Source organism: Mesoplodon densirostris, chromosome X (assembly GCF_025265405.1).
Source record: "Mesoplodon densirostris isolate mMesDen1 chromosome X, mMesDen1 primary haplotype, whole genome shotgun sequence".
Classification (NCBI taxonomy): Eukaryota; Metazoa; Chordata; class Mammalia; order Artiodactyla; family Ziphiidae; genus Mesoplodon; species Mesoplodon densirostris.
Window position 1 is genome coordinate 60,631,530 of NC_082681.1, and position 26,099 is coordinate 60,657,628.

The 26,099-nt window shown below is 34.2% G+C and overlaps 1 protein-coding gene across 3 annotated transcripts; it reads right to left on the reverse strand.

Moving 5' to 3' along the window:
- Positions 1-22,063: 22,063 nt before the first annotated feature.
- Positions 22,064-25,601, reverse strand: PABPC5 (poly(A) binding protein cytoplasmic 5). 3 transcript variants are annotated; one of them, XM_060086818.1, is made up of 2 exons: positions 25,481-25,601; positions 22,064-24,817 (listed from the first exon to the last, which is right to left on the reverse strand). In XM_060086818.1, exon 2 carries the CDS (start codon positions 24,793-24,795, stop codon positions 23,647-23,649), a length of 1,149 nt encoding a protein of 382 aa, XP_059942801.1. In that variant the 5' UTR covers positions 24,796-24,817; positions 25,481-25,601; the 3' UTR covers positions 22,064-23,646. The 3 variants fall into 3 exon arrangements, with proteins under 3 accessions (XP_059942801.1, XP_059942802.1, XP_059942800.1); XM_060086819.1 differs by having other exon boundaries at positions 22,064-24,821; XM_060086817.1 differs by having other exon boundaries at positions 22,064-24,936.
- Positions 25,602-26,099: the final 498 nt, after the last annotated feature.

A 26,099-nucleotide genomic window follows, 5' to 3' on the forward strand; every position in this document is an offset into this window, starting at 1 on the left:
TTGGAAGAACTTAAGAAGGATGGGTGTTAGCTGTTCTCTAAATGTTTGATGGGATTCACCTGTGAAGCCGTCTGGTCCTGGACTTTTGTTTTTTGGAAGATTTTTAATCACAGTTTCAATTTCATTACTTTTGATTGGTCTGTTCATATTTTCTATTTCTTCCTGGTTCAGTCTTGGAACGTTATACCTTTCTAAGAATTTGTCCATTTCGTCTATGTTGTCCATTTTATTGGCATATAGTTGCTTGTAGTAGTCTCTTAGGATGCTTTGTATTTCTGCACTGTCTGTTGCAACTTCTCCTTTTTCATTTCTAATTTTATTGATTTGAGTCCTCTCCCTCTTTTTCTTGATGAGTCTGGCTAATGGTTTATCAATTTTGTTTATCTTCTCAAAGAACCAGCTTTTAGTTTTATTGATCTTTGCTATTGTTTTCTTTGCTTCTATTTCATTTATTTCTGCTCTGATTTTTATGATTTCTTTCCTTCTGCTAACTTTGGGTTTTGTTTGTTCTTCTTTCTCTAGTTCCTTTAGGTGTAATTTAGATTGTTTACTTGAGATTTTTCTTGTTTCTTGATGTACACTTGTATAGCTATAAACTTCCCTGTTAGAACTGCTTTTGCAGTTCTAATTTCTGATATTAGTAATTTGGGTCTTCTCTCTTTTTCTTAGTTAGCTTGAATAGAGGTGTATCAACTTTATTGATATTTCAAAGAACCAGCTTTAGGTTTGTTGATTTTCTCTATTGATTTACTGCTTTTAATTTCATTTATTTCTACTCTAGTTATGAATTGTTGTTTCTTTCTCTCTACTTTGGATTTAATTTGCTCTTATTTTCCTAGTTTGCTAAGGTTGAAGCTTAGGTTATTGCTTTAGGTACTTACTGTTTTCTAATATATGCATTCAATGCTATAAGATTCCCTCTAAGCATTTCTTCTTATGCATTCTACAATTTTTTTGTAAGTTGTGTTTTCACTTTCATTTAGTTCAAGATATGTTTTTTTCAATTTCTCTTGAAATTTCTTTTTTGACACTTTTATAACTGTGTTTTTTGTGGTTTTCCAACTACCTTTCTGTTGTTGATTTCTAGTTCAATCCCTCTGTGGTCTGAGAACAGACATTATATGTGTTCTATGTTTTTTAATTTCTTAAGGTGTGTTTTATGACCCATGATGTTTTCTATCTTGATGAATGGTTCATGTGAGCTTGAGAATAATGTATATTTTGCTGTTGTTGGATGAAGTAATCTATAGTTGTCAACTACATGTAGTTTTTTGCTGGTACTATGAGTTCAACTCTGTCTTACTGAAGTTCTTCCTGCTGGTTATGTCCATTTCTGATAAAAGGGAGATCAAGTCTCTACCTATAACAATGGATATATCATTTTCTCCTTGCAGTTCTGTTGGTTTTTTTCTCTCATATTTTGATGCTCTGTTGTTAGGCACATATATTAAGGATAGTTATGTCATTTTGGAATACTGACTCCTTTATCATTTATGTTGTCCCTCTTTATCCCTAATATTTTTTCTTGCTGCAAAGTCTACTCTGTCTGAAATTAATATAGCTACTCCTGCTTTCTTTTCGTTAGTGTTAGCATAGTATACCTCTCTTCGTTCCTTTACTCTTAGTGTATATGTGTTTATATTTAAAGTGGGTTTCTTGCAGACAACATATAATTAGGTCTTGTTTTTTGATCCACTCTGACAGTCTCTGTCTTCTACTTGGTGTATTTAGACCATCGATGACTGATATACCTGGATTAATATCTAGTATATTTGTTACTGTTTTCTATTTTTTGCACTTTTTCTTTGCTCCTGCTTTTGTCTTCCAGAAGTTTTCTGCTTTTTGTTGTTTTACTTGGGCATTTTATATGATTTCACTTTTTCTCCTTTCTTGGCATATCAAGTTATTTCTTTTGTTACTTTTTATTAATGGTTTCTCTAGAGTTTTCAGTATACATTTACAACTAGTATAAGTCCACTTTTAAACAACACTATACCACTTCACAGGTAGTGCAACTACCTTAATAATAACAAAAGAGTCTTAATTTTTCAATCCTGTCCCTTTTATCATTGCTGTCATTCATTTCCTTTATACATAAACATATATATATATATATATATATATATATTCAAATACATTTGTAGCTCTTACAAACTGTTATCTGTTAGATTAATTTTAAAAAGAAAAATGAAAACTATTTGATTTATTTCAATTATGCTTTGTCCAGTGATTTTTTCCTTTCTTCGTAATCTAGATCCAAGTTTCTGAACTATATTATTTTACTTCTCTGAAGATCTCCTTTGATTAGTTCTTGCAATATATGTCTATTGATAACAAATTCTCTCTATTTTTCTTTGTTTGAGTCATTCTTTGTTTCTCTAGCCCTTAGTTTATTAATCATAGCTTTTTTAAATTTCTGGTATGATAATTCCAACATTCCTGTCATATATGACTCTGATCTTGATGGTTGTTCTGTGGCTTCAATTTTTTTTTTTTGGTATGCCTTGTAATTTGTTTTTTGAATGGTAGACATAATGTACAGGGGAAAAGAAACTACAGTAAATAGACCTTTAGTAATGCAGTGCAAAATTTTTTATCCACATTGAGCCTCCAGTGATTTATCAATTACAGTTTGTTTTTTCCTACCCTGGTACAGGTCCTTGCAGAGATTTCTGCTTGTGGGTTTCTGTTCAGGTAAGTTGCAATTCCCCGTATCTACCTGTCTGTATCTACAATTTGGGGGCAGAAGTTTGCTTTGTAACTTCACTTTCCTGACAGACCTAAGAAGAGTTGTTGATTTTTCAATTTGTTCAACATTTTATTTGTTAGGAGACAGTTAATACATTCAAGATCTTTACAAGCCATCCAGAAGTCTTACGTTTTTAAAATACCATTTTAGATGATAGTAGTCTTATTTGTATTCTTAAAGTAACTCTCAAGTATGATATTTAAGAAATTCAAGGAACATAAATGAAGAATTCAACATTCCTTATTCAATTTAAATTTTTCTCTTTTCCATGATTGAAGCTCTATGCTTAGAATTACATACTGTGATAATTGAATAGGATTTCTTTTTGTTAATATGTTCCATTAATTTTACTATAATAGTCATAATATATATGGATTTATTAGCAACAAATAACATAAAGATGGAAAATCATTAATGATAAATCTTTCTAGACTTTGCTTTTATAATAGTATACAAATCCTGTACAATAACAGCATGACATTGTTTTCTGGCACACCATACAAGTATTCCCCATTCTACTTTGCAATTTTATATGTCCACATAGGCAAACATAAAGAAGTGCTTGCCTAAGTGTCCATCGACAGGTGAATGGATAAAGAAGATGTGGCACATATATAAAATGGAATATCATTCAGCCATGAAAAGAAACAAAACTGAGTTATTTGTAATGAGGTGGATTGACATAGAGTCTGTCATACAGAGTGATGTAAGTCAGAAAGAGAAAAACAAATACCATATGCTAATGCATATATATGGAATCTAAAAAAAATAAAATAAAATGGTTCTGATGAACCTAGGGGCAGGGCAGACGTAGAGAATGGACCTGAGGACACAGGGAGAGGGAAGTGTAAGCAGGGACGAAGTGAGAGAGTAGCATTGACATATATACACTATGAAATGTAAAATAGATAGCTAGTGGGAAGCAGCTGCATCACACTGGGAGATCAGCTCAGTGCTGTGTGACCACCCAGAGGGGTGGGATAGGGAGTGTGGGAGGGAGGTGCAAGAGGAGGGGGATATGGTGATATATGTATACATATAGCTGATTCCTTTGTTATACAGCAGAAACTAACACACCACTGTAAAGCAATTATACTCCAATAAAGATGTTAAAAAAATAAAGAAGTGGTTGCATATAAATAGGTTTGGGAACAATATGGTGAAACTATTTTTAATCAAATCCTAAACATAGAATATAATATAACATAATGGAATGAATGAATGTAGATTATGTAACCAGAATAACATAGGTTCAAATCTTAGATTCATCCTTGTTCTAGCTTTGCAACTGCAGGCAAGTTATATGGATTTTCTGTTTCTCATTTTTTAAAATCAAGATATTAAGTTTATTTCTGTCTTTCTTTGAGTTCCCACAAAGTAGTCCATGAGACAATATCTGAGGTACAGGTATTTATTTAGAAGATGATTCCAGGAAGCACAAGAGAGAGTAGAGAAAGTGAGAGAAGGAAGGAAGTCAATAGGGGCACGTTGATGTGCAGATTGCTAAGGTGGACAACTGATGCCCAGTCCTGCTGGTCATCCTCTGAGATATTTTGCAGAACATGCCTCTGAAATATCTTGCTGAAGGACAAAAATGCTGGGGTCTTCATTCTCTTATTCCCATCTTTCATTGCTGAGGATTTTTTTGTGAGAATTAAATCCCCTGTCCTTGGAGCTGCCCTGTCTTCATGCTGAGCAAGCTCCTGACCTGCAGGAGAAAGCTCTCAGGCAGAGAAGCAGAGGGCTGCATGTGTTTGAAGAAGGAAGTTGCTACTATCAGTGCAGGAGAGCTTAAAGATGTGCAGAGTGTATACAGAATGAGGCTACACTATTTAATATTGTATATAAAAAAACCTAAGATCATCTATCACATAACAGATATTACATAAATGTAGCTATTATTTATTTTTATTTTTAATTAATTCAGAAAATAACTGGGAAAGTATAATACCTACATCAAAAATCATTTATGAAATTGAATATCATGGAATCTTTCAAATAGCACTATTTTCCTTGCAAGCACAGTAAGCTTATCTGCTGATTCCTTTGCTGAAGAGAAGATGGAAGCTATATACCTAGGGATAAAAGTAAAAAAGAACATCTTTACTCCATTCTTGTATAATCAGATTAGACTGTGCTGACTTTGCCAGTATGGGACAGTTTTTACCACATTACCAGCAATGCTCACTGTACATCATAGGCAGATTTAGAGTTTAAAATGACACTGGAAACATATCCTGCCTTAATTTGATCCTACTTAGGTCCAATATGAGACCTAAAGAAGAAATCTAAGCTGATAGTAACATTAACATTACTTTCATGAGCATAAGAAACTACAGCTAAATTCTCAGTCTCTTTGACGGTATAATATACTTCAATCAGGATTTTAGATTTGATTCTTTTATCTATTTTAAGTGAATTAGGCACTCAGTTGACATCAGTGGAAATTGAAGTTCTCTGTAACTGTTCCAGATATCACGAATTCTTCCACGTAAACTTTACAAAGGTATCCTATAACCCTAATCTGAATAGATCGCTTCTGGCAGTGGCGCTACATTGCCCTTCACTAGTCCTTTCTAATCAGTAAGCGTCTGTTTTTTTTAGAACCGATGACTAGAAAAAGATACACTGCCACTATTTAAGGCCTAAGTGAATCTTGGTGATATATATATATATATATATATATATATATATATATATATATATATATATATATATATATATATATATATATATATGCTGAAACATGGAAGTTAAAATGGGCCAGATCTATTCAAATTCTTTAATGCTACCCTGTTCTAACTGCTCTGAATTTGAACATAGATATAAAGTAATGGCTTCCATATTACCATGGGTGACTTTGATGACTTGATTAGGAAATAAAAATTTTCTGACTATCAAAGCCCTCTGTTACCAATACTAGGCATCTAATTACTTTATCTTCTTTGTGGATTTCTGTTTTAACCATCAGTGCTTACATTATGAAACAAAATTATTTATTAGTTTGTGCTCTAAAGGTCCACTTCATAAAACCCCTGGATGACGAGGACATGTAGAACCTGTGCTTGGATCATGGAGTCATTGTGTTCATTGTGTTTACATGTTTACTACATTACTTCCCAGTAACATAATTACTTACGAGATTCTGGAAATATTTGTTTGTTTAATAAAAGGTTCCCATTTAATAAATGATGAGACTATCATACTGCACTGTTGGAATAACTGTCTACAATCAGTGATTTGATAAAATTACAAAGTAATTTCTATATATGTTTTAATATATTATAAGAGAGGAGCTAATTATTTGCACCCAAGACCTGATACTGTATTTTCAAATAATATATTATTTTTCTAGATTTTAGAGTTCTTTTGTAAATGTTTTAAGAACTGAATGTCCAACAATTATGTTGCGAGATTATTGGCTAGAATGAATCCGGGTGGTACATTATACTCGAATACACTTTTGTTTGTTTTTAACACATTTATTTTTCATTATAACATATATAAAGAAACTGCATAAAATATTCGGATAGCTTAACATTTTATTACAAAGTGAACATCTTGTAATCACCACTCAGGTCAATAAATAGAGCACCTTCTTGATCACAAAGTTTTCTCTCTCCCTTAGAGATAAACGTTACCATAGTTTTTTTGTGAAAATCACTTGTTTTCTTTATAGTTTTGCTACCTACTCACATATTCCTGAATACTATAGTTATTATCACCTGTCTTTGTACTTTATAAACTTTTGAATATATGTGTTCTCTTGAGTCTGACCTCTTTTTTATAATATCATGTTTATAAGATTAGTTCTTATTGGGTGTGATTGTAGTTCCTTCATTTTCATTGCTTCATAGTGTGGTGCTTCTATGAATATATCATAATTCTATGACTGCACACTTTTTGATGAATATTTGGGTTGTTTCCTGTTGGGGCTATTATGAAGAGTGCTATATACTGGTGGACATGTGTATGCATTTCCTCATATATAATGAGGAATGGAATTGCTAGGTCATAAGGTATGAGTGTCTTCAGTTTTATAAGGTATACACAAACTATTCTCAAAAGTGGTTTTAGGAACTTACACCTTAACCAGCATAATACAAAGTTCCACATCTTAAAGTGGTAGCTTTTAATGTTTCACCATTAAGAATGATATTTTTCTAGCTTTTAAAAAAGATATTCCTTGAGTCTTATGACCTGTCCAGAAGTGATCATTATAAAAGAATAGCTAACATTAATTATGGAATAATAACCACTAACCGGAGTACTTACTATGAATAAGGTAGTACCATTCTAAGCATACTACCTGTACTATGTTAAACTTCACAAAACCTCTTTAAGATAGGTATGATAGTTTTTTAATTTTTAGTTGATTTTATTGCAGTATGGTTGATTTACAATGTTGTGTTAGTTTCTGGTGTATAGCAAAGTGATTCAGTTTACATGTATATATATAGTAGTTTGCATTTGCTAATCTCAAACTCCCAACCCATCCCTCCCCACCAGCCCTGCCACCTCAGTACCACAAGTCTCTTCTCTATGTTTGAGAGTTTGTTTCCGTTTTGTAGATTGTTCATTTGTGTCATATTTTAGATTCCACATATAAGTGATATCATATGGCATTTGTCTTTGTCTGACTTACGTCATTTAGTATGATTTTAAAAAAAGATATTCCTTATTGGATTAAAGAAATTCCCTTCTGTTAATAATGTCCTAAATGTTTTAATCTAAAATGGATTTAAACATCCAAAATAACCATTAGTAAATTTAGATATTTTAAATTTTATCACTAATGGATGTGCAGTGGTTTCTCAGTGTGATGTTAATTTGTATTTTTTTGATTAATGTGGTTGAACAATTTTTCATATGGTTATTGTCCATTTTGATTTTCTTCTTGTGAAGTTCCATTCAAATCTATTGAACATTTTTTTTAATCAGCATTGTTTATTCTGTGTTTTTTCTAATAGGTAGCGGTTTACTATATATTCTGAGGACTTGTTTACTATTGGTTACATGCACTGTGACTGTCTACTACCACTCTATGGCTTATATTTTAATGCTTTTTTTGATGTCCTTTGATGAATATGTTTTAAAATTTAATATATTTTAATTTATCAAATGTTCCTTTTCTGTTATAAAGATATTCTCTAACACTGTATTTTAAAAATCTTTGTTGTTTTATCTTAAAAATGTAAGTATTTAATCTACTTGGAATTGATATTTGGGTATGGTGAATGGTGTCCAATTATTTTTTCACATGTATATTGTTCCAGAACCATTGGTTTAATAAAAAATAAATGATAAATAGATAAATATGTCTTATCATATCATCAGTGCAACCTCTGGTTATAAATCAAGTGTCTTTCCCTAAGTGTGTGAAAGCACCTTTCTTGGCTTTCTATTCTGTTAATCTATCAGAATTAACAATTACCTCACCATCTTAATTATTAAAATTTACAATAGTCGCTATTACAAGTTTATATAGTATTGGAATCTGATAGAGCTATTTTTTCCACCATATTATTTTTAACATTACCCTGACTCTTCTTGGCCCTTAGAATTTCTATGCAAATTTTAGAATCAGCTTATCAAGTTTAACACAAGAAATCCATTGGAAATTTGACTGTGATCACATTTAATCCATAAACCAATTTTGTATGGTTAATCTTTTTTAAGATACTAGGTCTCCTAATTTTTGAACATTGTGTATTATCATTTATTTAGGTATCCTTTAATGTCTCACAATGAAGTTTTCTGATTTTTCTAATTTTCTGTTGACTATTTTCTACTTATTTGATATTTTTGGTATGTTTGACATAAAATGGTATCCTTTCAAATTTCTAATTTTAGCTTGTATATAGAAAGACAAATATTTTTTGCTTATATATAGAAAGACATAATATTTTATTGATCTTATATCCAGTACACAACAGAAATCTAGTTTTCATGTTAATAGTTTATTCGCAGATTTATTTGGATTTCCAAAATACAAAACTCCATCTTCTGTAAATAATAATAGTTGTATTTATTTTTAGTAATTTTCCTTTTATTTATTTATATATGTAATCATTTATCTATTTATTTATAGCTTACTGTATTGCCTAAAACATATGGTACACTGTTAAATATAAATTGTTATAGCAGTGTTCTTGACTTCTGCTGCTGCTAAGAAAGTTGGCTCCAGATTTTAAAAAAATAATGAACATCTTTAAAACCATTAACAGCTCATGCAGCTCAATATCAATAAAAAACAACCGAATCCAAAAATGGGCAGAAGACCTAAATAGACATTTCTCCAAAGAAGACATACAGGTTGCCAACAAACACATGAAAGAATGCTCAACATCACTAATCATTAGAGAATTGCAAATCAAAACTACAATGAGGTATCACCTCACACTAGTCAGAATGATCATCATCAAAATATCTACAAACAATAAATGGTGGAGAGGGTGTGGAGAAAAGGGAACCCTCTTGCACTATTGGTGGGAATGTAAATTCATACAGCCACTATGGAGAACAGTATGGAGGTTCACTAAAAAACTAAAAATAGAACTACCATACGACCCAGGAATCCCACTACTAGGATATACCCTGAGAAAACCATAATTCAAAAAGAGTCATGTACCACAATGTTTATTGCAGCTCTATTTACAATAGCCAGGACATGGAAACAACCTAAGTGCCCATTGAAAGATGAATGGATAAAGAAGATGTGGCACATATTACAATGGAATATTACTCAGCCATAAAAAGAAACAAAATTGAGTTATTTGTAGTGAGGTGGATGGACCTAGAGTCTGTCATACAGAGTGAAGTAAGTCAGAAAGAGAAAAACAAATACTGTATGCTAACACATATACATGGAATCTAAAAAAAAAAATGGTTCTGAAGAACTTAGGGGCAGGACAGGAATAAAGATGCAGACATTGAGAATGGACTTGAGGACATGGGGAGGGGGAAGGGTAAGCTGTGACAAAGTGAGAGAGTGGCATGGATATATATACACTACCAAATGTAAAATAGATAGCTAGTGGAAAGCAGCCACATAGCATAGGGAGAGCAGCTTAGTGCTCTGTGACTACCTAGAGGGGTGGGATAGGGAGGGTGGGAGGGAGATGCAAGAGGGAGGAGATCTGGGGATATATGTATATATATAGCTGATTCACTTTGTTGTACAGCAGAAACTAACACACCATTGTAAAGCAATTATACTCCAATAAAGATGTTAAAAAAATTAAAATTGACTTGGAATGCAGTGATGCACAAATTAAATAAGTTACTGAAACCATCTATGTTTGAAAGCATCAAGTATATGACTTATTTCATTACTTATGGTCTCTTTACTAATTCAGAAGTGTTTTTACTATTAACTTTATTTTTACTGTTTTGAATTAGCCTTTTCTCAGTTTTACTGTGTATGCCATATTTGCTTAATTTTAGATAGCTGATCCTTTTCAAAAAGAATCTGGCTTCTTCATATTTGTACATTTCCATGAAGTCCACTTAGTGGTCTATGTAGATATCTTTGGAGGCAAACAGGAATATAGCTACATAGTAACCTCAGGCTGCCCTGGGCTTCCTTAGCCATACAGAATGATTCAGTGTTATGGGGGAAGCTGAAAATATGTAGCCATTAAGGACAGGGTTTGCAAATTCCTTCAGGATGAAATGGTGGTAGTCACAAATTATTTTCTGGTCTGGGTACCAATCCAACACTAATAGGTGCAGGAAAAAAAATGTTACTGTATAAGGATTTAATTTCAGGGAGGATGATAGTACTTTTAGAAAGGCATATATATTTAAAAATTGATTTGAATATATATGCAAATTATTTTACAAAGTTGCTCATCTTCTCCCTATCAGAACAATTTTAAAACAGTGTAGCTTTCTAACCCATACTTATGTTGAGAAACTGAAGATTATATAACATGTACCAAAGACATCATGTTCACAGATGTAGGCTTAATCTTGGGGAAGATATATATATATATATATATAGTGTATAGTGTTCCTCACTTGCTAAAGGGTGGTAATTATCTCCCCATCCCCTAAGTGATCCAAATCTTTTCTTCATAGATAAGGGAAAGTGTAACAGTTTAGAGAAGTTCAAGGAGTTAAAAGCACTGTGACTTACACGTCAGGTTACAACTTAACACAGAATCTGATTTTAATTATACACTGTGTTTGTTGTCAAACATACTGGCAGATAAGAGAGAATGAATGGCCTGGAAGGCAAGATTACGTATGCTATCATGGTTGGTGGTAAGAACAACAACTATTACAGCTAAAGTTTTTATTTATTTATTTATTTTTAATATAAAGGGAAACGTGTTTCTCAAAATTAAAGAAAAAAAGATTGCCAATACTATATAGTTTAGAAATATATATTAAGAAATAGAAACACTAGATTCCATTTTAAATAGCTAATAAACTTTTATTTAAATAGATGAAGAAAATTGCCAAATAGTTTGCTTAATTTGAAGCAAATCTAACCATTTGTCTCAGTTCTTGTCATTCCTAATATTAGATAAACGACATGCTTGTTTTTTTTTTATCTAGCAGTAGTTGCTGTTGTTAAACAATTCACTTTACAAGTGACTACAGATACCTATTGAGGCTGAAACCTACATCATCACCATTCCTAAGTAACTCTATACTATTTATTTTTCTGGGGGAACTATATAGAATAGTATGTTTCCTTCTGTAACTGGTAAGACACAAATATTTCTTTCAATAATGGTCTTTCCTTTTTTTTTTTTTTTTTTTGCGGTACGCAGGCCTCTCACTGTTGTGGCCTCTCCCATTGCGGAGCACAGGCTCCGGACATGCAGGCTTAGCGGCCATGGCTCTCGGGCCCAGCTTCTCCATGGCATGTGGTATCTTCCCGGACCCCAGGCATGAAACCGTGTCCCCTGCATCGGCAGGCGGACTCTCAACCACTGTGCCACCAGGGAAGCTCCCAAATTTTCATTTTTATGCTCTTACAGTTCTGAGTTAATAAATACTGAAGCCGTATAAAAAATTCAGAAAATATTGGAGACTATCTCTACCCTTATAACTGGTTCAATTATTTTAATTACTTTAACTGGAAAACTCTGATAATTCTTCCTCTCCCCAAACACACAAACACATAAAAACAAGCACATACACACACACAGACACACAAGTGTGGGAAAGTTTGCTTATTTAGCCTAAATTATCAAATCGATATTTGTGTAATTTGGTGTTCAGTTGCACCCTGCAAGCCTGCAAGCCCTGTACTTGCCCAGCCTCAAGAACGAAGAAGAGCCTGGAGTCAGCCCTGACAGAGACATCAATGGTTTAATGGATGGGGAAATTTTACACATCTGAAGCGATGTCCTGGAGCAACACCAGCGCCACTGCCACCATGTGTGGCAGACGGCAGGCAGTGCATGGGGTGGAGGGTGGGGGGCGGATTACCAGTTATAGTGGATTATAGGTTGGTTCATTGGTTACCAGGGAAACTGACAAATGAACAAGCACCTCACCGCCCTTTGATAAGCTATGGTAATAGAAATGTTCTGGCCTGAAGGTTAGAACAACCACTAGCTGGGGCCTGGGGCAAGTATGTAGGCATTTACTGATTAGGCTCTGTAATTGAGAGGGAATGTCAGTCTTGTGAGTAGGGTGTAGGTGAAGCAGGGACTGGTCAAGCAAGGGATGTACAGAGAGCAAGAGAACAGCCATGTTGGGTGGATTGAGCGTATCTTTGGACACGACCGTAAAAGAGTAAGATCAAAGTAAATTTGTGAGTTCTGATTTGGCAGAGGCTAATTTCATTTGAGTCTCTCCCTTCATTCTGGATTTTATCCTTCATTTATAACAATAGAAAACAAACCATTTCATGGTCGGAAGAGATCAGAATGTGTGTTTTCTACAACTCGATTTACAAATAGGTACTTCCCACCTTCTATGATCTCAGCTCTGTGGTAGATGTAGCTATTTGAGAAAAGCAGATAGAAAAGAGGGGGCCGTATTTGAAGAAAAGTGAGTTTTTCTGGCATACAGTAGTTAACCTTGCCAACATAATGCATATTTTTTTCTTGGAGATTATGTTGTGTTGTGAGGGTGGGGTGTTGTTAAGGCCATAGGAGAGTGATAAGGCATGATGATTACTACAGAGTTATTTATTGAGGGTTTGAAAATGGAATTTTCCATTCTAATGGGGAACTGTACATATATGGGTTTTAAGATAGTAATCACTTGTGTCCAAAGCTATGAACAACTTTAGGGCCATTAAAGCAGATTGCCAAAATAATTTCAAAAGAATTCTAAAAAGTTGAACCTTGATCAGCAATAGTTGATCAAGTGCATGTTTTAACTACAAGTTCACCAACATTGACTAAGTTTTTAAGTTTTACAATTTGATAGGTGAAAATGTTGTCTCATTAAATTTGCATTTTCTTGGCTAGTTACCTTGGACATTATATGTTTGTTATCCAGTCGTTATTTCTTTTTATTTTTTTAATAGTTGCCTGTTGATATATTTCTTCTGCAAACTACTTTTGTACTGATTTCTGTGATCTCTTTATATAAAAATTAAAAAAATGTAACCATTGATCTGGCACAACTGGTGTGAATAATTTTCAGTTTCTAGTTGCCTTTAGATTTTCATTTCATTAAGAGAAATATAGGAGGAAAATGTTAATCCAGACAAAGTTATTGAGCTTTAATTTTTATTTATTCCATTATATTTTAAGAATTTTTTAAAGTTCATCAATTTTATTCATTATAAAATCATACCTATTCATTAAATAAAATTTGAAATATCCAAAATAAATACAAAAATAAAAAAATAAAAAAAATTACACATCATCTCACTTTTCAGGGAGCCTCATATCTACTATAAATATTTTGTTGAATTTCCTTTCAGTATCCTTTATGTCCTCCATGGGAAGGTTTTATGTTGCTGTTATTGTTTCCTTATTAGCAAAATGCATAGTGCTTCATTTTATGATAAGATATGATATCATAATATTATATACTAATCTCTCCTGTCATGTTACATTTCATCATGTCATGCAATTTATCTTTTTTTTTTTTTTTTTGGCTGTGCTACGCAGCCTGCGGTATCTCAGTTCCCCAAGCAGGGTTTGAATCTGGGCCCCCAGCAGTGGAAGCGTGGAGTCCTAACCACTGGACTGCCAGGGAATTCCCTTATTTATTAATTAAACATTTATTTACCATCATTACCTATCAGTCACTCTTCTAGGCACTGGGAAAGCAATGAACAAAATCCCTGCTTACATGGAGAAAACATTGTAATGGTAGTGGGGTGGGGGACAATAATGCAAATAAGCATAAAATATGTCAGGTATTTTTAAATGCTATGAAGAAAAATAAGTTCTGTTAAGTAAGAGGAATAAAGAGTTCTAGAAGGGAGTAAGATTTGCAATTTTATATAGAAGGGTGAGGAAAAGTCTTTTTTATTTGGTGACATTTTAGCTGAGACCTGATTGAATGAGTAGAATGAACCATGCATATACCTGGGTAAAGACAGTTCCAGACAAAGAGACAGAGCAGGACCAGCGGAACTGACATGGGAATGTGCTTGATATTTCTGATAATATTGAAGTGATATTGTGGTGGGAGTGACATGAGAGAGGGGAAGAGGAACAAAAGATTCAATCAGTGATGTAAGGTTGTGGTAAAGACTTTGAGCTTCACTGAGTGTGAGATGGACCGCTACTGGACATTGAGAGCAGGGAAATTACATGATCTGACTTATTTTTGTAAGGAATAATCCTGCCAGTTGTGTGAAGAATAGAGTGTAGGAAGAAAAAGGTGAGATCAGGGAGCTCAATTAAGAGTCTGCTGAAGTAATCTGAGTGAGAGATGATGGTGGTTTGGACTGGCTTGTTGGCAATAGAGGTGGTAATGTCATAGACTTTGAATATACCTTCAAGGTTTAGCTATCACAATTTCCTGACTGGATGTGAGATGTGATAAAAATAAAGGAGTCAAGAACGATTCCAAGGTTTCTAGCCTAAAAACTGCAAGAAAGGTGATGCCATTTACTGAGATGGAGAAGAAACAAGGAGGAGCAGACTTGGGGGTTGAGGAGATAAATGTTTAGCTATTACGAAATATTTGTAATTATATTTTTAAAACCATTTTTCTTTATTAAAGACATTCTACATTTTACTTATAAACTATTTAGAAAAAATAAGAAGAAGAAAACAATAATCACCTATAATTTTATAACCAAAGAAAATTACTCAGTGTTTTGATGTAATTGAATAGTCTTTACACACACACACACACACACACACACACATATAGTATAAACACATACATGTACACACAGTATATACTGTACATACTGTATATAACATTTTTCCTACTCAAATGGGATGATTTTTTATAACGGGATTGTTTTGGATACTTTCATCTACCATTTGTTGATAAATTTTTCCCTATCCAGAAATTTGGAAAAAAAATAAACACTTCTACTGTGTTCTAGTACTTTTATGGATTATTATTCTTGTTTTTATTTTTAACTTTATTTCATCTTTAATTTATTTTATTGAATGATATAATTTGATAAGTTTTTTTTCAATTATCTTAATTTGCTAACCTTGGGAAATATTTTCTAGGCTAATATCTCTAGACCAGTGTTTCTAGATCAGGGGTTCGAAAATTATAACTTGCAGGCCATATTTGGGCCGCCACTTGTTTTTGTATGGCCTATAAGTTAAAAGGGTTTTTACAGATGAACACATTTACAATTGATTTGACTATTGAGAAAACCAAATTTGAACCCTAATTTAGCAAAGTGTAACCCTCCAAATTCTTCTCATTAGAATTGTATCACAAAAATACTATTTTATTATCATTATCATCACTATATTTTGAATTTTTTCAATTTTAAAATGTGTAGAAATTTGATTTTTCTTGTTGTATAGGTGCCTGCATAATATCCTTGATGTTACTTCTTATCCCACAATGGCAAAAATTATTATCTGGTCCTTTACAGAAAAAGTTTGCTGACTCTTGTTCTAGATCTTTGTAAGTGTGCATAAGAATCACCTGGAAGCTATGAGAAAAATGTAGATTTCTGTTGTTCACCCCACCTTCATCACTGCTATATCAGTTTTGATTCAGTAAGCCAAGGGCAAGTCCCAGGAACCTCAATTTTAACAAACACCCCAGGTGGTTCTGAGACTCTCTGGAGCAAATTTTGAGAAACACAGAATGCCAACTTGAACTTAGCAAGTTTCAATACTGAATTTTTAACTACATGTGGGACAGTACTTCACCACCAACGTTCTGGTAAATATCAGTTCATTATAAAAATCTCACTGGAGTGAATTGCCACAAGGACTAAACCTGCCTATGGCTCTTTCCACCCGTCATCGTTTGTCCTATCACCTTTCCTTGGAACACAGCCTTGCTTGGGAATCAAAGCATTGTTTTTGGTGTAGGAGGTCTGTGGTTCTGAATTTGAACCCATATGACAGAGGATACATCATTATTCCTGGGTTTCATGCATTTGTTCTTACCTCTCTTTTTATCCCCTCTTTATTATTGTTTATGCATATATTTATGTATGTATGCACATATTCATTCATCCATCCATCCATCAGTGCATCCAATTTCCCTATGAACAACAAGATTTTAACTTTACTAGAATTAGTACTGCCTCCCTGCCCCATCACCAAGCAAACCTTGAATTTTTGATACAAATGACCTACCATTTGTGTCATAGTAAATTTATAAATTTACCAGTGCATGTTGGAAAGCGTAAATCTTGGTACAGCTAACTGAGTTCAAACACTAAAACATAGGGAGCTTAAAAAAATCAAAACACTATAGCACATTTCAGAGTCATTGTTGTTGGAAGTTAGAAATTATTGCTGGAATATCTTAATGAGAATTCCATGAAGTCCTGAGATTTTAAGTAGTGTATGTGAGATTAAGAAAGGAAGAAATAATTTATCTCTTGAGAGAATTTTAAACGTTAAATCCTGACTTTTCTTAATGAAGTTTCCATGGGGCACTACAAGTTCGTATTTCTAAAGGCCAAATCTTTCCTCTTTTCTCCACCTTCTCTATATTTCTATTGCTCCTTTGGGCCTCAGCTGATGGGTCACCAGAGAAATGTGGCTCCTCTCTCTGAGTAGTTGTGAAAGATTTCCATGATGTTTTTTTGCCCTTTTGTATCCAATCTTTACTTTTAAATATTTTTGTGGGAACTCTATCCCTGAGAACAATGTATTCACTAGTATTAATTCATTTTTTTTGCATTTCAAAATATGTGTTCTCAATTTATCTGAAATTCCCCTCTTACTGATGAATTCCTAATACTGACTAAAATCATTTAATATAGTGTTCTTAGTTATTCAATGAGCCCTAATTCTGATTTTAGAGACAGATTCTATATTGTTTCAAATACTTGATAATATTTTCTATTTTACCCAGAAACTTGAAAAGTTCTACCAAACAGTACTCTAAAAAAGTATGCTCCAAGACCAATTAAAACACATTTCTCACAGCCGTAAATTCTTGGCCCCAGATTAGAGATAAAATTTCAAGCATGCAATTACTTATATCAGAAATCCAGCTTAAATGATCTGTATGGTGAAACTTGCTGTTGAGGAAAGATTGTGACACCATTTTCTGGTTTATATATTATCTTAAAAATAGACTATATTGAGGAAATATATTTGTCTTTGAGCAATAAAATAGATTACATAACTGCATCACTCACAATCTAAAGATGAAAAACAGTTAAAATGACCAATTGATCTAAGAAAATCATTCTCCTTAAAGTGAAACTTTTTCTCTTGGAGACTAAAGTAAGAGACATACTTAGTTCATTTTTTTTTTCATTCTTTCACAGTTTGTTTCACTTACATAAAAATATAATAGAAGTTTCAGAAAACTGTATCTTCCTATATATTACTCTTTGACTGAGAGAGTTCACATTATTGTGGTGTGTCTCCACATAACAACTAAATGCTGCATAGAGATAATAGTCATTGCCTATGCTGCCTGTTCAGAAACGTTGGACAGTTTCTCTTAGCATTATCTCATGTTATGCTTGGAATGTTGCTTTCATATCTCAAAATTTGTCCCACATTAGCAATATGTATTACTCAGTCTTTGGTAATCAGATGCTCCAGCCCATGTATACATTATGAAACCACAATTCCAAACAGACCCCACAGCTTTGTTGTTGTTTTAATTAACATCGTTCTAATATTTACATTATTTTAAAAAGAATATCTTCAGCTAGATACATTCATCCATATATAAACAGTAGATGTTTTCCACTATCTACTGTGGCTTGACATGCAAGTTCTGAAACTTTATCTCAAAAAAATGGTACAACATCACATACATGCACATCTAACAGAAGTGTTTGAGGTGATGTTTTGACAAACTATGTAAACCAGAAATACTTTATATAAACTTGAGTGTTCTACGAAGGACGAAGCTGAGATTAGGTGATGGGGGTAAGAGAATAGAGAGGAGCAGACCAGCACCAATAATTATTTAAGAAATTCACTTAGAAATGAAATATTCCAAAGTTTAGTGTTACTGTAGTAGTCAAATAAGTGTTAAGAATACCCATACGCAGTGAACGAAAACAATTCATAAAGCTTCACCCTAAAGTAGATATCAAACTAGGTAGAATTTTACTGTCTTTATAGTATTTATTTAGGTTTATAACATTTAAATTACTCTTTGTTTCTCTATGTTCCTTCTTTTAATTATTCAACAAATCCCCCTTTTTAAACAATTCCTCAGTGAACAGGGAAATGCATTCTTCATCTTGACTTTCATTGTTTTGTTACCATTCTTGCCATAATGTAATAAAGCTGTCCTTCATCACAAAAAAGTAAGGTATTTATTCCTTTATTTAGGGACATTAACGTATGTTTTTTTTTGTACAATGAAACCAATTAGGTATATATGCTGGGCTTCCTGAAACTCTGAAAAAGAGCTTGCAAATTCCTCTCTGCATTTGTTCTTTACAGGAATTTAGTCTGCCTCAAATACTGAGTGGCGACTTAAGGAAGAGTTGCTTGCCATTCTGTGTAAATTAGTTTAAAATTACTTTTTAAATGCCCCCCAAATATTGATTTTAGAAGTCCTTGATTTTTCAGAAGCATAATTTACCCTTTTGGAAGTTTCAAATCAATCTCAAAAAATGTAAAAATATTTATTATACATTATAGAAGTCTTATTATACAAAAGGTGACAACATCTGGTGTCTTCCTTACTATTAGTTCTAAAACAAAGAAACTAAGTTACTCTGATGACTGAGACAGTGATGCCATACAATATCAGCACCCATCCTTTTTCTTGCAGTCTCTTTAAAGCACTAAATATTTTTTGAAATTAAATAAACTATGAAGGCCTCAAATTTTGATGAGAAATTTAGTGAGAACATTGATCTTTTATTTGTTCCAAATGGGAGACCTTCTAAAACTGACTCTTACTTTTGAGGGTGAAAGTACTTGGAGTTGGTTTTTAAAAGTTTCATAGGGTAGAAACTAGCACAACATTGTAAAGCAGCTATACTCCAATAAAAATAATAATAAAAAAAAGTTTCATGAGAATTACATCCTCAGTATTTGTATGTTGAGTTAGGCCACTGTCTTTTCAGATATCCAGTGGTAGCTAGATTACTTCTAACTACTGACCATGATCCCCTGGAGCCAAGTGGGATACATTAGCTTTCTTAAGGTTCCAGGAGACCATTTGTTAGGTTATAATTCATGGGAAGTAAATAACACCCTGAAATATGTAAGAATTAATTCATTTCACATGCACAAGCAGTAGTGTCTCAGGGATGATCATCATTGCTTGGTTTAATATAGGAGCAAGATCTTGTGGAATAGTCTTGGTCTTGAAGCACCATCCCAATAATTTATTTAAAAAGTGTTACTCTACAAATAGACTTTTATCTAAGTTATGCCAATTATTAGAAGCGCTGTCTAAGGTAGGCCCATCAATCAAATGTTGAACTTTGAGAAAAAAGAGGGCATAAGTGTAAAAGCACTGATAACACCTTAACAATATAAGCATGAGTCTGTGTCATCAGTAACACTATTAAAAGCACCAATCTATGTAACCAATCTGTTCTTAATTATTTCTTCATAGGATGAGATTTAATAAAAATGGCTTATTCTGTAATAACTCATTTCTCTTGTAAATACTGAAAAGATAATTGGAAAGCAAACAAGTGGAGAAATATAATCCATAGGTTATGAACTCATTAATTCTGCAAGTAATCATGAAATGCTAATTATATTCCAAGTATTGTCATAGGTGCTGGGAACACCTGTATCATCTATAATCAGTCATTTATTGATACATTTTTAACTATTCCCTTAAATTAGGCTATTTATTTATAGGTAAGATGGTATTCACTCCATACCTAAATATTCCCTTAAAGAAAAAAGTAATTCTTACTTTTTTCACTCTGCTAAAAATATCACTTACACATGTAACATCTTATTTTTCCCCTTAACCGTAGATTCAACCAGAAAAGCACCAGGATGCTTGAAACTTCCTATACAGAAAATCCTCCCCTAATAACCTTTTCTATGATTCTTGCAATCACACACACAAAAAAATGTTCTTAATTTTCTTCTCCCTGGGCACATTTGAAACTTGTACAAGTGACTATCTTGAAAAGCTGAAAAAAGGAGTATGAAAAACAAACAAAAAAAACAAAACCTTAGTACTAAACACTCCACTATTAAGTTGATCATTGATAGTATAGTTTTACTAATCATCTAGAAAATGAATAATAACCTATTTTAATGCTTTGTCACTGATTTAAGCTGTTCAAATGTTTTGCACCCCCTTGGAAGCCTTAATTATTAGAAGTGTATTAAATGTAGCTAAAAATGAAAAGTACAAGATTGAAAAACTACCCAAGTGTTTGTGTTTACATAGAGATTACCTTTCATTTATATTTTCCCCCTGCTTATATTTATATTTTCCACCTGAATTTACAGAGTTCTTTTGACTGATTTGCAGGGTCCTAACATGTATGTTTTATATGTACTTAGCCACATTTTAATTAATCATTTTCTTTATACTGACTAGCTTTTTGAAATCAGTAATAATTTAAATTCTTAAATAATTTCCCAAAATGTATTAAATGCTTATACTTGTGGATTTTTACCTTCTAGAAATCTTTCGCGATTTATTCCGAATCAAAGCATTTGTAAAGGTCTTAACACTGACACTTCAGGTTTACAAATTTAAATGAATACTGGCAATGGGGGAAAAGGAATAGAGAATACATATGGTAAATAATTACCAATGTAAGTATTTTAAATTTTATTTGAAGTTGCTTCATTTTCATATATCTTAATGATCACAATGATGTAAAGCAAGTCGACTCATATAATATGAAAAATTATATCCTGTTAGTTTTTTTTCTTTTGTATATAAATGAAGAATATATCATTAACACTTTTCAAATTTTAGATACATATATATCAATATGATGTGTATTTTAATTTTTCTAGTAGATTTAAGCTTTTACATGCTCTAGATATTTTTTTATCAAGCTCCTATAACTCATACTGTTTTTAAGCAAGGATGTTGATCACAGCACTGCTTACAAATGTAGAAACATTGAAAAGCATGTAAATCTCATTCAATAATGAACTACTTAATAATGAACTACTTAAGATAAGTTATAGTACATCCACCCAATGGAATACTATGCAGTCACTAATTGATGATACAGATTGGTATTTATTGATATGAAAAGATGACTATGTTTTAATTTAAAATAAAAAAAATCAGTACATATAGTATGTTTTCTTTTTTTTGTTGTTTGTAAAACAGTGTGTGTATACATAGGGGAAAAAGCATGAAAGGATATGCACACACTTAAAATATTAATGCACACACAAAATATTAATAGTGGTTATCTCTGAACTCTGGGAATTTTAATTCCTTCTTTATAAGTTTCTGCATTGTTGTACATTTTTTTACAAGAAGCATGTATTATGTTTATAATCAATAAAAACAGTAATTTCCATTTGAAAATATTTGATAATGAATATACAAGTCATTTGTAGATAAACAATTACATAGAAACAGGTTATTCTCATTATTTTATGGGCAAATAGCCAACAAAAGTGTTAATAAAATTATATATTTATATTGTATTATGTATGAAACCAAAGATTTCTATATAAATAATAACCAACTGAGAATAGAGTTAAAACATTTTCTTACTATTAGATCTGTGGCATGAGTGAATCCTATTTTTTAAAAGTAATTATTTCAATTTTACATAAATTAGGTATTTATCTCTCTAATCCCAAAATGGATTTGAACTGGCATATATTAAAAGAAAGGCAATCCAAAGAAAATATGAAAGTAAGTGTAATATGGATGGAAGGTAGATGGATATGGAGAAGAGAGAACTAAAAGTGAAACACATAAAGTCCATAGTATAGAAATTACAGGCTAAATAATGTAACTGCAATATAGAACAGAACATTTTGTTGCAACTTCCAAGCAGCTAGAAAAAAAGAGAACCATACTGGATTAAGAGCTCTCATATGATAGATGGAGGCATGTGACTTAATCAAGAGAGATGACCTTTTCCTTAACTTTGAAACATCTGTGAATATTACCTTATTGATATATTCAACAATTTATAAGAGATAATGACAAGTTTAATAGAAGATGTTCTTCAAAGTAGTTTTCAACATAATTACAGGATTGTTTACCTTCTATATTGACACAACAGAGGCTGAAGTGAATCCTAAAGTTATTTATAGACAAAGGCAATTCAGTGTTGTTATTCACCTTTCTTGTTGATTAAACATGATCCATGTATACCTACTAAGGAATTTAGAAAAATGAGTGATAAGAATGTTCCTTAGGGCTTCCCTGGTGGCGCAGTGGTTGAGAGTCTGCCTGCCGATGCAGGGGACATGGGTTCGTGCCCCGGTCTGGGAAGATCCCACATGCCACGGAGCGGCTGGGCCCGTGAGCTGTGGCCGCTGAGTCTGCGCGTCCAGAGCCTGTGCTCCACAATGGGAGAGGCCACAAAAGTGAGAGGCCTGCATACCGCAAAAAAAAAAAAAAAAAAAAAAAAAAAAATGCTCCTTAGACTGTCTTCAAATATCAAAGCTCTCAGAAAAGGTTTTTAAGATGAAACTTAGAATTTAAATAATCAATGTTTAAAGTGTTAGTTTTCTAAGGTATTGATTGAGGAAATAGCAATATGTTTCTTTCTCTGGGCATGAAGTTAATAACGAAAACTCTCAAAACTTAGTCAAAGTCACTATCAAGTCTGTGGTATGCCCACAATATATTAAAAAGAAAATATATATATATATATATATAAATAAATAAAAGGAAGAAAGCTCACATCTTTTAAAAGGAATATTCATTTTAAATAATAATTTAAAGTGAACTTATACACAAACATTAACTGGATCACATACGCTTTCCCCTGCTCTACTGATTTCTCAAAAAGCAAGTTAGAAATTTTCACTGTGATAGACTCAGAAGTAAGGACCATCTCGAGAATACTTTCATAGGAGAAATTAAATTTAGTAGTATTAGTGAAATAAGGAAGGAAATATACTCCATTACCTCATCTTGACTGGTTTAGCAAAAAAGCATGTGGAGGAATAAACTTTATTCTACATATTCCTAAGGCTATTATATCGAAAAATAGTACAAAATGACAGTTTTACAATTAGAAATTATGTCCTTCACTAAAATGAACAAGGTTTTCTAGTTTCACTTTTTTTCAAAAGAAAGTATTCACTTAAAAAAAACTGTGAATTCACATAAAATAACCTCTTATCACAAAGTAGCCCAAACTAAGTAGGCATCAGCTTAAGGCTGAGACAAATTGAGCATTCTTATTCTCACCACCTGCGCCTGGCCTGGCCCAGCGTGACATGCAGAGGCTTGGAGCCCACTATGCGACCATTCATCTCATCTACTGCTTTGGTAGCCTCTTCAAAAGAGGAGAAGCAGACAACACCAAACCCTTTGCCTTGCCCCACTTCCACCATCACTTTGGCCCGGCTAATGGATCCAAAGGAAGAAAATTCCTCCTTCAGTTTTTCATCATCGATGGTCTCGTCTAGGTTCTTGATATAGATAGGCACTCCTGGAGGCCGACTTTTTTCTTTTAATCTCAGCCGCTCAAATCTCCGCCTTAACTCAGCCAGGCGTTCAATTTTCTTCTGTGCTCGCCCTACATAGAGGACTTTCCCATCGATGGACTTTCCATGCAGGTCTAACACAGCCTTTTGGGCAGCCTCGTGTGTTTCGTATCTCACAAATCCAAAGCCTTTCGATTTCCCACTGGCATCTCTTATTACCTTAACACTCTCAGTTGGCCCGTACTCACTGAAAAGTTCCTTCAGTTTGTCGTCATCCATGTCATCTCCAAAGTTTTTAACGAAAACATTGGTGAAAGTCGCTCTATCCCTAGTTCTAACTTCAGCTGCCCGCTCTTCCGGAAATTTGAATCGGCCAACGTACACCTGGCGGTTGTTGAGCCGCACTCCATTCATGTGCCAGATGGCCCTATTGGCAGCGGCCAGGCTGTCAAAGTGCACATAGGCATAACCCTTAGAGCCGTTGTCATCGCATACAACCTTGCAGGAGAGAATGCTCCCAAAAGCAGAAAACAGATAAAAAAGGGCCCTATTGTCTATGGATTTGTCCAGGTTTTTGATGAATATATTTCCAACTCCAGACTTTCTTAAGCGGTCATCTGGCTGAGACCACATTAGGCGGAAAGGTTTGCCGTTAATCAAATCAAAATTCATGGTGTTCAAGGCCCACTCAGCATCCGCAGGAAAGCGGAAGTTAACATAGCCATAGCCCAGGGGGCTGCGGGTCACCGGGTCACGGCAGATTCGGGTGAATCGAAGAGGGCCAGCAGGCCTGAACTTTTTATATAACATGTCCTCGGTGACATCTGGGTCCAAGTCACCCACATACAGGGCAGCCTTGAGGTACTTCTTTTTCTTGCCAGCAGGATTGGGCTCCCCACTCCCCATCTCTCTGAGCACAGGGAGGAGGCTTTCTTGGGAGAGAAAAAGAGGTTGCTTTCTCTAAGCTATGGGCCAAGCAGCTGTTCACAAACAGAAAAAAAGCCAAGGCGAAGGAAGCTAAAAGCAGACTCAGAATCACTGTTGAGGCTGAGAAAATGAAGTTCAGAAACAGCTGGTCAGCAGGCTCAGAACAAACGCATCAGACAAAAAAGCACCCCAAAAACGAATCCGTTCTCCCTAAGGTGGCTTAGAATTTCCACCCATTCAGATCTAAAATCAGTTTCAAAAGCCAGTCGTAGGAAAGAAATGTCCCTTTCCCCGTTAAATTGTAAGAAATCATCAAGCAGCTGGCTGGCTCCCCACATCTAGCCTTGCCGACAGAGGCCTCACGACCCGTTTTCTGCATAAATATAGGCCTCAAGCTCGTGTGGGCTTAAAATGATATCAACAAGGGCAGGGGCCGAACGTGTATTCCTCCGCCGGCTGCCTGGCCGGTCTCAGGCGGGCTCGCGCTCACTAAGGCCGCGCTACACACACTCAGCGTCAGCGAAAGGGCAGACTGGACACTTGGTGTGCTGCGGCCGGGCAGGCAGGCTGCAGGCGGCGGATCGTACAGAGAGACAGACAGACAGACACACGCGCGGGGGACCGGAGACCGCCCAGATACCCAAGATGCCCACTGGGTACGGACCGAGTGACGCGCGGAGATTTCGGCAGCCTGAGACTCGCGGCGGGTCCGGAGGGACTGACTGGCAGACGCGCACTGGGTCAGCTCAGACGCGAGGAGGTTCCGGACAGATGCGGGGCGGAGTCAGGAGAGAAGGGCAGATGCGCGGCGGGCGGGCAGAGCGCAGACCGATGGACAGGGATTGCGCCCTGCAGGACACACCGACACAGGGACTAAAAGCTTCTAGCTGTGGTAGGGCGAGCGGGCGGGGCGCAAGGAAACCCGGAACCGTGCTAAGTAACTTCCCGCTTGCTCTGTGCCAAGATGTTAAAAAAAAAAAAAAAAAAAGAAAGAAAATAAAAGAAAAAGAGAAAAGAACGAACGAAAGAAAAAGATTTAAATGGTTTCTAGATTTTTCATTTCTTATTTTTGAAATTTTATTTATTATTTTAAAATATTACCTTTAGGCTACTGACCCCAAAATCAAAGGAGGTGACGACCTAGGAGGAAGGGACTCTCATATTTTTTTAAACGAATTCCCTAAATCGTTTCTGCTTAGGAAATAGCATATAGGTTGCATACTTTCCTGAGTGCATTGGAAAGTCAGTTGACAGCTGTACTGGACTCCCAGTCCAGTGCTAAA